The 13,785-nt window shown below is 40.2% G+C and overlaps 1 protein-coding gene and 1 long non-coding RNA gene across 5 annotated transcripts in view; one reads left to right on the top strand and one right to left on the bottom strand.

The window, feature by feature from the left end:
- SEMA6A (semaphorin 6A) overlaps nt 1-13,785 on the top strand; it is a 133,548-nt gene that overhangs the window by 61,687 nt on the left and 58,076 nt on the right. For all 4 annotated transcript variants that reach the window (XM_009208927.4, XM_009208929.4, XM_003900017.4 and 1 more), the window contains exons 2-3: nt 8,747-8,884; nt 11,420-11,537. In XM_009208927.4, coding sequence (XP_009207191.1) covers nt 8,785-8,884; nt 11,420-11,537 — 218 coding nt within the window. In that variant the 5' untranslated portion in view covers nt 8,747-8,784. The remainder of the gene's footprint in view (nt 1-8,746; nt 8,885-11,419; nt 11,538-13,785) is intronic.
- LOC103885346 overlaps nt 6,978-13,785 on the bottom strand; it is a 60,935-nt gene continuing 54,127 nt past the window's right edge. The window contains exons 3-5 of the long non-coding RNA XR_648379.4: nt 12,544-12,699; nt 10,884-11,148; nt 6,978-7,214 (exon numbers count right to left, since the gene is read on the bottom strand). This is a non-coding gene — a long non-coding RNA (uncharacterized LOC103885346). The remainder of the gene's footprint in view (nt 7,215-10,883; nt 11,149-12,543; nt 12,700-13,785) is intronic.

Below are 13,785 nucleotides of genomic sequence, written 5' to 3'. Positions count from 1 at the left end.
ACGCTTACCTATGTAACAAACCTGAGCATCCTGCACATGTACCCTGAATTCAAAATAAAAGTTGGAAATTAAAAAAAAAAAAAAACGAAAATCAAGAGGAAGGTTTGGGAATGAAGGTAATGATTATAGTCTGGGGACATATTGTGTGAGTTTTACAAGTAAGCCATACATCTAAGTAGAATTTTCCAGAGGAATTATACAAAATCAGGTCTAGAATTCTAAAACTAAAGGTTTAGATTAAGAGTTAAAAATTAGGTGCCTTGCCAGGTGTGGTGGCTCATGCCTGTAATCCTAGCACTTTGGGAGGCCGAGGTGGGCAGATCACCTGAGGTCAGGAGTTCGAGACCAGCCTGATCAACATGGAGAAACCCCGTCTCTACTAAAAATACAAACTTAGCTGGGCATGGTGGTGCATGCCTATAATCCCAGCTACTTGGGAGGCTGAAGCAGGAGAATCACTTGAACCCATGAGGAGGAGGTTGCGGTGAGCCAAGATCGCACCATTGCATTCCAGCCTGGGCAACAAGAGTGAAATTCCCATCTCAAAAAAAAAGCTGCCTTTATAGTGGATACCCCCATTTACCGTGATATGATTAGTATGCATTGCATGTCTGTATCAAAACATCTCATGTACCACATAAATATATACACCTACCATGGACCCACAAAAATTACAAATAAAATTCAAAAAAAGGTAGCCACCTTTAAGCCAACAACAAACCAACAAAGAACGTTTACAAAGATGGAGACAGCAAAAAGCTAGGGCATGCCATAAGTAAGCCTGGTTAAGACTGTTGCAGATTTCTGAGATGAAGATAGTTTGCCAGAATACTTTCAGGCCTACTAAGGTCATGACTAGAGCCCAGTGGGCCATGAGACTGTATCTGAAACATCCAAGTAAAGTGCAATAAATGTGCAATAAACATCCAAGTAAAGTGCATTGGCTCGGGGCTGTGTGTTTGGGGTGGGGGGTGGTGGGTAGAGAGAAAGAAAACCGGCATAGCAAAGAATCAAAGGAAAGGCAAGACTTGCCTTCTCCCTCAAAAGATAATAGGTATACAACCAACCTTTATTTTTCGAAAAGATATTTTTTTCTAGAAGTACTTACGAATTCACAGTTTTTCTATGCTTTTGTGATAGTGGTTTCAGATCTAAAATGGAACATCTATTACACCCAGTCGATATTTATTATTATCTTCCATTGAATGCCATCATCACTCTCCAAAATGTGTTGAAGTTAGGTCTGTGGCATTTCCCTTTCCTCCAAAATGGGTGCTTTTATGTCTCTGTTAATGGCTGAGAGGAGGAGGAAAGAAAGACCGGATGGTTTATTAAGAGGCTGGAGCTATTTTTCTCATTTGCCCGAACCTTATATCTTAATGCAAATATCACTGAACAGGTGGCCCTCATGGTTCCTGCAAACTGGGTACAGTAAAGGTTTCAAACAGGATCAATGGGCCCGGGTTGTTTCTAATTACAATGGGATGTGTTCTTTGACCTAGCTCTGCATCCTGTGGATAGCAGCACCCTCCTAATGCTGCAGTCCTTGAAACAGAGCTGTCCAGGTCAGTGAAGGATACCTACTATTTAAACACTCATTACTTCTTTAAATTTTCCTCTGGTGCAAGAATGATCAGCAGTTCCAGTCTCTGTGAAGCAGGTTTCCAGCTGGATGTTCAACACAAACACCTGCTTTCCCATCTCTCTCTGGACAGAGGTTCCTTATTGACTTGAGATATGTCCACATCTGTTTATCCTATCAGCTACTGAAGCAGGCAACTTTGTTCTTACCCTTTGCAACTGACACTGTTCTCTATGATGTGTTGATGTTAAAACATCACGGTTGAGGGAGGCTGCAAGCAGGCAAGTGGTTCCACTTAACACAGTGTTGTTTGTGAGAGAATCAATTTCTCCTAAAACTGGTTGAGAAGCATTTGCATCTTTCTATCACCTTAAGACTGCAATCACAGGGCCATAAAGTGGAATGAGGCTTTGCGTGCCTACATGTTTGGGAGCAACTGTGTACTCCCTTTATAGATTTTTATTACTGAAGCCATTAGGGACTTTCAGCCATTTCGTCCACATAAGCATAGATGCATCAGCCTATATATGATCTTAAGTGCAGTTTCCATTTACGCCAGCACCTTTCTCTTTCCAATCTTTCTTCTGTTCCTTTTTCTTTAATGCCCTGGGAAGGACATAAACTTTGGCATTCTACGGACCTGGCTTTGCGTTTTGTCTTTACCCTTTGACTACTGTGCTGTAAATACAGTTGGTCCTTTCTATCCATGGGTTCCACAGCAGTGGATTCAACCAACCGCTGATAGAAAATATATATATATTTTTAAATTGCATCTGTACTGGACATCTACAGACTTCTTTTTCTTGTCGCTTTTCCCTAAGCAATACAGTGAAACAACGATTTACATAGCATTTACATTGTATTATGTATTATAAATAATCTAGAGATGATTTAAAGTATACAGGAGGATGTGCATAGGTTACATGCAAAAAACTACACCATTTTATTCAAGGGACTTGAGTATCCCCAGATTTTGGAATCTTTGGGGAGGTCCTGGGACCAATCCCCCACAGATACTGAAGGACAACTGTATTTACTATGTGCTGCCTAGACATGTTGCTTCACCTCCCTGAATCGCAGTTTACTCTTGTGTTTACAACAGAGATAATAAGGCCTTTCTCTCTGGGTTGCTGTGATGTTTCAATAAAGTAATAGGCATGTGTACCTTGCACACAGAAGATACTCAGTAAACCCCCACTTTCACCCAGTCCTTTCTTTATTTTCCACATCATTGTGTTTCTTTGCATTACTGTGAATGCCATGATTTACATTTTTTAAAAACCACACAATGTTTGTGTGACTCCCAAGACAGACTCTCCAGCCTCTCCAAGTGCCCATCTCCAGAGATAAGAAGCTCAGTGACTTGAAGTGGGTTGGGGGAGAGAAGGAGGGAGGGAGAGAAGGGGACTTCTCCTCCTACTGAAGCACTAGAACACTAGAAGCTAATCTAGGACCTCTCCGAGAATTTTGTAAGGAAGTCCAAGAAAAGCTATTAAAAAGTAATTTTTAGTATTTTAGCTGAAGAATAAATAAACATTTATTGAGGACTATGGAGAGTCTCCAAGACACTGTATTACCCATATAAAGCAGGGGAAACTGAGGCTCAAGGAGCTTAAGCATCTTGCCAGAGGTCCCAGCTAGTAAGGGGGAAAAGGGGTTTCAAAACCCAGGTTTCACCCTCTGCTCTCTTCTGCTCTCCTATGTTATTGCAATAGTTTGATTTCATGTAGGAGCTTTTAAATCAATTTCAATTTAGACTTTTGGAGGCAGTCACACTGTACAGACAAAGATGATGAGGTCCAAAAACTTGAGTTAATAAAAATGAAAATTTTAGATTTAGTGTAAAACTCAACTGAAGTCTAAATAAAACTAAATGGTAACAACAGTGTTCTCTGTGGTCAGATTAGAACTGCTTATCTACCTGAACTGTGTCCTGAAGTTGAGACTAGGCAGTATAGCAGGCTGGGATTTCTTTGTTCTTGCTTGATGAACTTTTCACCACTTTTCATGATGTGCCTATTGCAGTCCAGTGAGAGCTACATCGAAGAGAGTTCGTTCTACCCCTCATGCTTGCCACAAACGGTACCACACATTGACATGTTGATTATCCCGAGAGTTTCCAAACCACATGCTGCTTAGGAGCAACCAGGAAAGAGTGTAGAGGGAAAAATGAGCCCCATTCCCCTGTTTGTTTTGGAAAGGTCACTTGCCCCGCTGCAGAGAACTTTTTCTGCCTGCCCTCCTTGGTGATCTGAGAGTGGCTGACACAACAAGAGCCCAGCTACATTTCCAGTGCCCTTTAGGACAAAGAGGAAAGGTGTGTGGAGGTCCAGCACCTCACCCTGCCTCAGCCTGGGCCACCTTATTCCCCCTGCTGCCCCTACCTCATCTCTCCAGGTGATGTTCCTGGCCTTGGAATGTGTTACAACGTGACCCAGAGGCAGGCCACTCCCTGTACCATCCTTCCTAATCGCGCTGTCTCTCTCTCTCTTACACACACACACACACACACACACCCCCCCCGAGAGACACCCTTCTTCACTGAGGCAGAATCACTTAGAACAGTGCAATCACAGAGCCAGAGGAATCTTATAGACCATTACATTTCATATCCTTGCCTTTTACAGGTGAGGAAACTAGGAGCTAGGGAGGCTAACTTGCCCAGGGTCAACGCTATTAATGTGCCCTTCCTTCTGTTAATGACAGCAGGAATTGTTGGTTATCTTTAGCACTTCATATATTAGAAAATGAGCTTTTTAAAAGAATTACTGAAACATGGTAGTAAGTGACTTTCCTCATGGAAAAATAGTGCCACTATTATCATTTCCTCTTTATTTCAAGCCCACACTTGGAGTTGTTAAGAGCATTTTGTATTTGCAAGTTTCCAGAGATATTATTTTTCACATCACTATCCCTTATTATTAAAATGTTCCCTGTGTGCCAACATTCTGGAAGATGCTGCCACGTGTACCAAATCGGACACAAATTGTATTCGCACAGTCAAGGCCTCCATGCAGTTTGATGCACCAAGCATTTATGCATCGTTTGCTGGAGCTGGACATGTAGACAGTTTGTGGGGCAGCCCAACCAGGTCTCTAAAACAAGCAATGTTCATTAATTTGTGTGTATAGACAGTGGGTTCCACATGGTCCACTTGCTAAGGCTGCTCAGCCACTTGCAGATGATGGTCAAGAGAAACAGAATACCTCATGCAGCAGCGTTGATGTCCTGTACCTGGGTAGCATAAAGGTTCCCTCTGAGCCTTCAAGAGCAGGCAGATGAGGTTAATGGGTAAGAAAGGCCTCCTAAGAGAGTGGGAAGGGGTGGGAATGTTTCCAACTGCAGAGAGTCCTATTTGGGACAGCCAATGCTCAACTCCAGAGTTTTGTCAGGTGGACTTGGACTAGCAAAGCCCGACCTCTGATTTTTTTAAAGAAGTCAGAAATCTGGAGTTGTTTATTAAATCTCCTCTATTTTTCCCTCAGTGTTGCTAATTTAGGTTTTTTCTTCTCTGTGAGTCAGTTTCTGCCAGGTACTACAAGTTTGTGAGCCCCCATAGAATTTTCCAGCGCAGAATTTGGAGGATAGTTGGGCAGAGGATTAGAACTAGTGTCAGGGGTTAGCCTGAGTCGTACTTTGGCTGGGTCCGCTTGTCATGGCTTCCCAGTCCTCGTGGCTTATTAAACTGACTCATTAGAAGTAAGATGTGGCAATTGATGGACTCATTCTCTGACTTTGTAATCATTTCCAGCTCCACTGCCATCCCTTTGGCTTCACGCTTGGCTGACACAATGACCCGCTGTACATCAAGGGTGTGGGAGGTAGGGGTGTGCATAAATGGAAGCTCTAGTAATTGAAAAGAATTTATTATTCAAAAAAAAATTATCAGCATGAATGCATTCACAGGGTTTTCAGACAGTCCTTCTTTTGGTCTCCTTTGTTTCGTCTTCAATCTGGAATACCTGAAAGCTAGTTTCCTGGCCAATTAGCATTCTGCATGGTTCATTTGGCTCATGGCAACCAATAATCACAACACCATTTGTACATCACAGTTCTGTGATCCAATTTGGGCTTAAGAACTGTAGGGAAAAATTATTGTGAAAAAAATTTTTGTTTGGGTGTAGATAGTCAATACAAATTAATTTCAGATGAACCTAAATAGACCTGATAAATTCACTAAGCAGATGCTATTAAAATGAAGAATGTTCTTAAGGTTTTCTGTGAATTTGGGGGTTTGGGGCAAATTAGGATTATAACTTTGTAGTAGTGGTATGTTTTACAAAGGCCATTTCACTTCAGGCTAAGAAGAGTGAAAGGCTGAGACAAGTAGATGGAAAATTGAGATATAATAGGCTTACTTATGAAGTAAATGCTTTTATTTAGAATCCTTATATTGACAGTCCTCCTTTATCTAATTTTCTGAATAGCTGCTTAAGTCTAAGTTATATTTAGCCTATATAAGCACAGTCACAGACAGGGAAATTGACAAATGTTTGCAGATACCTATAAATATGCTGCATGTGGGTAGCACTTTTCAGAGTTTTGAAAGTGACTTAAACAGCCTCTTAAATTGCAGCAACACAGCTCACTCGAGGTTTATAAACTCAGTGTTAAGTTCTTGTTTTTGTTCTCCTGGGCTGGTGTAAGTCTGTATTGCGTGATCTTAGGAAACAGACCTAAGCCTGTATTCTTTGGATGAGAAATGACAATGTTATGGAATTGGGATCCCTCCGCAAAGTAATCATTTCAACAAGAAAATTTATTGTCTACATATTTACAAGGGTTAGGGCCCAAAATGGAGTAGAAAGGGAATAATACATCAAAACTTCAACTGAAGAAAATTTTCAAGTGTTCACGTGGACTGACCGAGATGAACCAATACTTCCAGAGCACTTTCACCCGTATGATGTACATGTTAACTACCTGATGATATAATGATAGAAAGACATATAAAACAGCTATTTTTCCTGGCAGAGAGCCCTGCTGTAAACCTGGAGATATTTAAATGACATATCTCAGCCATGATGCTGGCTGCAGGGATACCCAGAATAGCCATTGACTTGCATAATAGATTTCTTCTGCATGCATTGCTCTTCCTGCCAGCTTCTGGGGTTGACAATTTCACATTTGACACATGCAATCTTAAGATGGAAAAAATTAAAATTGGGGGATATAATAAAGTAGCAGGACATTGTCTCGTTAGCTTGTAGGACATTTGTACCAAGATGAATGCAGTTGTTGAAGGATGGAGACTCATTTGTCATGTCAAGAAAAATTAAGCCTTCAAAGCATACATACATCTCTAAACATTTCTAAAGGAATGAGAATCAGACTTCTGAGTTTCCTCTTTTCTTCCATTATATGCTACAAATTCTCTGAGGCAATATGCTTCTGTATAATACTATTCTTGAGCTCCTGGTAAAAGTTGCCAGTTCTCCCTGCCCCCGCCCCCTCCCGCCAGATGCTTTCTCTCCTAAAATCTAACAGCTGACTGGTGTCTTGTTTATGTTTTACTTACTTTTGTGATTTACTTCTCCCCTTTAATACTGTACCGAACAGGAGCCATGAGAAGCAAATTGGGGCACTTCAGAGCTTCTTTCCTTTGAGTTCAGATTCTCTAAGATAGGAAGAACTGGCAAATAAATGAATGAATAGACTCTTGCTTTTCACCTGTCTAATAAATACATGTTTATGTCTCTTCGTAATGGTTCACCCTTATGAACAAGTAATCATTTAAAGTTTAATTTTAATCTACACATCAGAGATGGAGATATGGAAGTGTTTAGGCTTTTCTCTCAATCTCTCTCCCTCTTTGATTTTCAAGATAAAGCAAATTAATTAATGTGCACTTTTCAATTGAAGAAATGCTTAAGACCCAGCTGTGTCTGTGAAATTATAAGTTACAGTGCAACACTTGGGACTGATTAATACTTTTTTGGCATGAAGAGAAGAGACATAGGTATGTAATCAAAATGGTGTTCCAAAAAGCGTTAAGTTAGCAGTTTGTTTGCCAAATTAACTTTCAAAGACATCTAGGTTACTAAGTTTGACATTTCTACACACAAATCTTAAATGATTGATGGATTACTGTAAAATAGCTTTGTTCAAAAAAGATAATCTTTGGCAGGCTACTTCAAAGAGTTTACTGCTCTGGAAAGATGAAAAGATATCCTCATTTTACATTAATTTTCATGATAGATCAATGCTTATTTGCAATATGCCTGAGAATTAAGTGACATTTACCGTATTATGAGTCTTTTTTTTTTTTTCACTGTATCCAGCAGTCCCACATGGGATTGTTTTTATTTCCAAGATTTAGGAGAATTTTTCTGCACATAAAGAGCTTCATCAAGAAAATACAGATGGGTAGAACAGTATATCTGACATTTTTATTCACTACTATTTCACTGCAAGGAAGTATTGAGACTAAAATATACAGAGATATGACTTTTTAAATCAACAATACCATTTCAGAATGCGATTTCAGATTCTCCTTGTAGTAATCTTTAGAGTGTGAAAGGATCTACCTACTTCTCTTTAAATATAGATTGTGTGATTTTATTTATTTATGTCTAAGTCACTGTAGAATGACATACGTCAGGGGTGAATATCTCAATTAAGGGGTCAAGCAGGTAATGGAAATTAGTAAAGAGGACGAGTTATAGATGTGTGTATGTGTGTGCGTGTGCATGTCTGTACCTGTGTGTTGGAAGTGGAGGCGTGGTGCCTAAGGAAACTGTCATTTAGGGCAGTACGGCAGGTATTTTTATTTTTACAAAGAAATTGAAAAATCTAGATTAATATCAGAAATCTCCTATTTTTCGATATTGGCAATCACCTCAAATTTCTGAGTGATTTTGAATGCAGAGTTTCATGATTGTGCAATAGCCATCTATAAAAGCCTAAAGATGGCTCAGGTAAAGGAACCAAAGCTCTTTGTCCCATATTGGAGAAACTTTGCAAAAGGGCTCAGATGCATGGGGAAAGAGGTGGCAGTAGGTAACGGGTACAAGTTCCAAACACAAAAATCAGCGAATTCACCATGTAGAAGATGTAAAGCAGAAGCTTTTTTTTCTCTTGAATTTATCTTTAAGGGTATTTCATTTTATGGCATTGAACAAAGCTGACTTGGAAAAAAAAAATCTGTTCTTCACTTTTTGGCAGGGTGAAGTAGAGAAATAAAGTCTCCCCGCTGAACTACTATGAGGTCAGAAGCCTTGCTGCTATATTTCACACTGCTACACTTTGCTGGGGCTGGTTTCCCAGAAGATTCTGAGCCAATCAGTATTTCGCATGGCAACTGTAAGTACCCATGGTCTCACTCACTGTCTCCCTTTGAGAACATTTTAGCCTGAATCAGCCTAGCAAAAATAAAAATGAAAAATGAAATAGAAAAGGTGACTTCTTAGTCCTCTGTACATGGCAAAGGTGGATAATTCAAGTCTAGTCAAATGGATAGGATGACTTTTCTATAACTCCATCAGATGTTGTTGTGGGGACATGTGTGAGGATTTGAAACGTCCCTTGGAACCCTGATGAAGTCTCAGCTACTACATGGAGGCCACGGTGTTCATGTCTTAAAATCAACTCTGTGGGAGAATATCACTATGATCTGGGTATTGGCAGTATTATATTACTCACCTTTACATACACTTCATATATAGGGATTGTTGCAAAATATGAACAAAAAACAATGACCATTTTGGAGTACTTCAGAGAAAATTATTTTTTTTTTGGACTTAGAAGTTACATGGTTAATAGACTTGGGTAAAGAGTAATTTTGAATTTATAGAGGACCCATTTTAACTGTTTATAACTTTCCTTTGGTCTCTGCTTCATTGTCAGGAGTAGATACTGACATGATTAAGAATTCAGTTGTCTTCTCAAAAGAGGAGAGTCCTGCCCATGTGTTGCATGGAACATTCAATTTACCACTTTTTTTCATGCCCTTTAAAAGACTTAAGTATTTTATTACAATAAAAATGTAAGAGAGCATTTTTTTCTAAATATCTCTTTTCATAGTAATCACCCCAAAACAAACACTGAGTGAGCCATAGAAAGGTGTCTAACATTAATAAGGAATACTAAAGAGATCCAAATATGCCCAGTGTTCAGCTGTTCTTTCTGGGTTGGAAGAAAATGAGGTAGCAAAACTGACACGCAAAACAATTAGAGAGTCCAAAGTCAAAGGGCATTATTAAGAACAAATGTGTAGTTCAAGATCATCACTCCTGAAATGGCAGAGTCCACCTAACTCAAGGTTCTAAACTTAATAAACATTTATTTATTTCCATTTGAGGTAAGATTTCTGTCTTGAATGCCTGAGTATAGAAGGGACTCCAGGGCCAGGAGTGGTGGCTCATGCCTGTAATCCCAGCACTTTGGGAGGCCGAGGTGGGCGGATCATGAGGTCAGGAGATGGAGACCATCCTGGCTAACATGGTGAAACCCTGTCTCTACTAAAATACGAAAAAAAAAAAAAAAATTAGATGGGCATGGTGGTGCGTGCCTGTAGTCCCAGCTACTTAGGAGGCTGAGGCAGCAGAATCGCTTGAACCTGGGAGGTGGAGATTATAGTGAGCCGAGATCACACCACTGCACTCCAGCCTGGTGACAGAGCGAGACTCCATCTCAAAAAAAAAAAAAAAAAAAGAAGGGACTCCAGCCCAAATGGATTGCTATCAACCACCCCACTGTGGTCACTCAAGTCCATGATCTTGGAGACATTTGAATTGTTTTAGCAATCTCCTTGATGAATGGGTACATGAAATTTCAAAGCAGTGGAAGGGAAAGCACAAGATTGTCTTATACCAAGCTCTCTTGTGAATAAAATATAGTAAGACTCCTGGTAAGATACCCGTTGCGAGTAATGGTCAGATACTACAAGGGTGTAAAGTGAGGGTCTGAGCATAAATCTGTGAATGGTGCTAGTCATTATTTACACCCCCACTCCTCTCCAGAAAACAAGTGCCTTTTAAATGTGGCTCATCTTTCTTTCCTCCTGAGTTTCTCTGGAGGCTCACCAGTGCTCTCAAGATTGTAAGTGTAAAGGCAGAGATGTTGAGATGTAGGTATTTTTAACGGTCAGATCTGAATCCAAATTGCCCACTCTCAGCCAAAGAGAACTATAGGAAAAGAGAAGTATGCTCATTGACTCACCAAGTCAGGGAAAATTTCAGATCACCTGACTGACTACACTCAGTTTGACCCTGTCCTGTCAAAGCCCACATTTCTGTGAAATTGTTAGCCAATTGCTTAACTCAAGAGTGAACTTCCCACAGTTCCTAGAATGCCAACCAACCTCGCAGGGCTGCCTTCAATAGTGGATTATTCCAACTGGACGCCTGTGGAGACTGTATTTTTCTTCTGGCTCCTGGACAAGGGCTCTCGCCTCCAGACCACATTGCATTTGTGCTGATTGATGGGAAGGCTGCTTTGAAATAGTTTTGTCCCGAGACAAGATCTTTGGCAGCCTGCCCCCTCAGGCTTAGCTCTACAGAAGATGAAAAGAAAACTGTGGAAGAAAAGAGCACCTTCATGCAAAGCGTTCACTAGCAAGTTGAGCCCTGAGAAAGAGAGACAAATCAAAAATTGTGACACTTAGAAATATAAATCCAGTCTTATTATCATCTAGAAATGAAACTAACTTGATGAACCTTAAAGAGCACTCTTCTATCATATTTTCTAAAATAACAGACTCATATGGAAATGGAAAATGGTGGCATGGTCTGACTTAAACACGGCTTTCTTTTGTAGCCTGTTTCCCTCCCCTCCCTACCCTGTCAATTCCTGGCTTGATTTGTTTCTTCTTTCTTGCCCCATCTCCTCTTTTCACAGATACAAAACAGTATCCGGTGTTTGTGGGCCACAAGCCAGGACGGAACACCACACAGAGGCACAGGCTGGACATCCAGATGATTATGATCATGAACGGAACCCTCTACATTGCTGCTAGGTATGGGGCCCTTTCCCCTTGTCTGCCTTCAGAGTGTCCAAAAGCCCAAGGTCCTAAATTTACCAGCTCTACATTATTTTTGAGATCTTGAGGTTTCTAAATAGAGTGTTATTTAATTTAAAGGCTCCTGTAATTTGTCAAGCAATCATTATTTCAAAACTGTCTATGTCTGTTTAACCCTATGTGGATTTCAATAGAAATAATAGCATATTTGGGCACTTACACTCAAATAATCCACTGTTTATCTTGAATATATATGCAAATATTTATTCAAGCACCCATTAGAATGCTCTGCTCCTCAATACTTTGTTTGTTTGTTTGAGATGGAGTTTTCGCTCTCGTTGCCCAGGCTGGAGTGCAATGGCACAATCTCAGCTCACCGAAACCTCCCTCTTGTGAGTTCAAGCAATTCTTTTGTCTCAGCCTCCCAAGTAGCTGGAATAACAGGCATGCACCATCACGCCCGGCTAATTTGGTATTTTTAGTAGAGACAGGGTTTCACTATGTTGGTCAGGCTGGTCTTGAACTGCTGACCTCAGGTGATTCACCCAGCTTGGCCTCCCGAAGTGCTGGGATTACAGGCATGAGCCACCTCATCTGGTCTAATACTTATTTGTTAAATTAAGTAGAATGTGTAAACATGTATTATATAGTGTAAATGTAGGTGTGTGCATTAAACCTATTTGTATTTTTTGCAGTTATCGTATATATCATTCATAATCTATATCATCACTTTGAAAGAACGGCAATGACAGCCAAAGAAAGCATAATATATATTTCAGAAGGTTTTTATTTGGTTTTAGTAAAAAAAATATTCATCCATTGGGAAAATTTTATTTAGATAGACAGACTGATGTCTTAAGGCTGAATGGCATGGTAAGAATACGGCTCAAACAGGGATCACATAAATTTAGGCTTTTGTTATAATTCTGCCCTTAATTTAGCCGGACCACAGCTTCTGTGGCCATAAGTATCCTCTGCCAAATGAGATGTTGCATTTGATTACCTTAATGAAGTCCCTGAGGAGTCCAACAGTATATGATCCTCCATTTTGGGAGTGTGTAGCTATTCAAAATAATTCCAGATGAACAGCAATGTGGAGCACTATCTTGTAGTGTTCCCTGTGGTCTTTCTTGGCTCTACACTGTTTAATCATTTCACACTAGGGAGAAGAAATGGAGATTATGCTTTTTTTGAGACAGCATTTCACTCCCATTGTCTAGGCTGGAATGCAGTGGCGTGATCTCAGCTCACTGCAACTTCCTCCTCCTCACCAGTGTTAAAGCAATTCTCCTGCCTCAGCCTCCTGAGTAGCTGGGACTACAGGCACCCGCCACCACGCCCAGCTAATTTTTGTATTTTTAGTAGAGATGGGGATCCACCATGTTGGCCAGGCTAGTCTCGAACTCTTGACCTTCAAGTGGTCCACCCATCTCGACCTCTCAAAGTGCTGGAATTGCAGGTGTGAGCCACCATGCTCGGCCTAGAAATGGAGATCGTTTCTATCTGGCATAAGGAAAGAACAAGTAAATAACAGTGGTTGATTCTTCTAAAGCACTTAGATGTTCTGAGGTGACAAGCTGTGCAACATAAAGTTAAAAAACAAAAAACAAAAAACAGCTAGACTAAAACGTCCTGAAACTGCCCCCAACTTAGCTACAGGAAGCAATGTCCAAATACTTTTCTAAAGTTTGACTTTACAAATACTTATACAGTATATACAACTAGTATGTTGTGCACATAAATTAACAAACATAGCTGTAGATTATTTATGAATGTCAATTCATCCAATCCTGGCAACAACCCTATAAGAAGGAGCTATTATTATTCCCATGTCTTTTTGGAGGAATCCAAGGGACAGATAGGTGAAATGATGGGGCCAAAATGACAGAGGCAGGATTTGAACCAGGATGGTCTTGCTCTAGAGTCCATGCTGTCATTCCCTGTACTTTGCTGCATACTGAGGAATAGAGCTGGCACTATTTGTCCTGAGAATAACCCTTGTAATAACTGTAGCCCAAGAACATGGTCATTATGAGTAGTCATTATAAAGCATTTCCATAAGATGCTCAGTAGTCACCTCTCTGATAGAATACCAGCTCCTTCTTAAATGTCATTTTTATTTTCCTAAACGTAATAGGGTTGGAAAATGACATTAGTACTCAAGGGCTGATCAAAACAAATGATAAAACATTGAATCTGTGAGAAATAGGTTGACTTAAGAATCTCTTGTGAATTGTTCACTTTC

The sequence above is a fragment of the Papio anubis genome, chromosome 5, assembly GCF_008728515.1.
Source record: "Papio anubis isolate 15944 chromosome 5, Panubis1.0, whole genome shotgun sequence".
Taxonomy (NCBI): domain Eukaryota; kingdom Metazoa; phylum Chordata; class Mammalia; order Primates; family Cercopithecidae; genus Papio; species Papio anubis.
The sequence above is the reverse complement of the archived record's forward strand: the minus strand, read 5'-3'. Positions and strand labels throughout refer to the sequence as shown.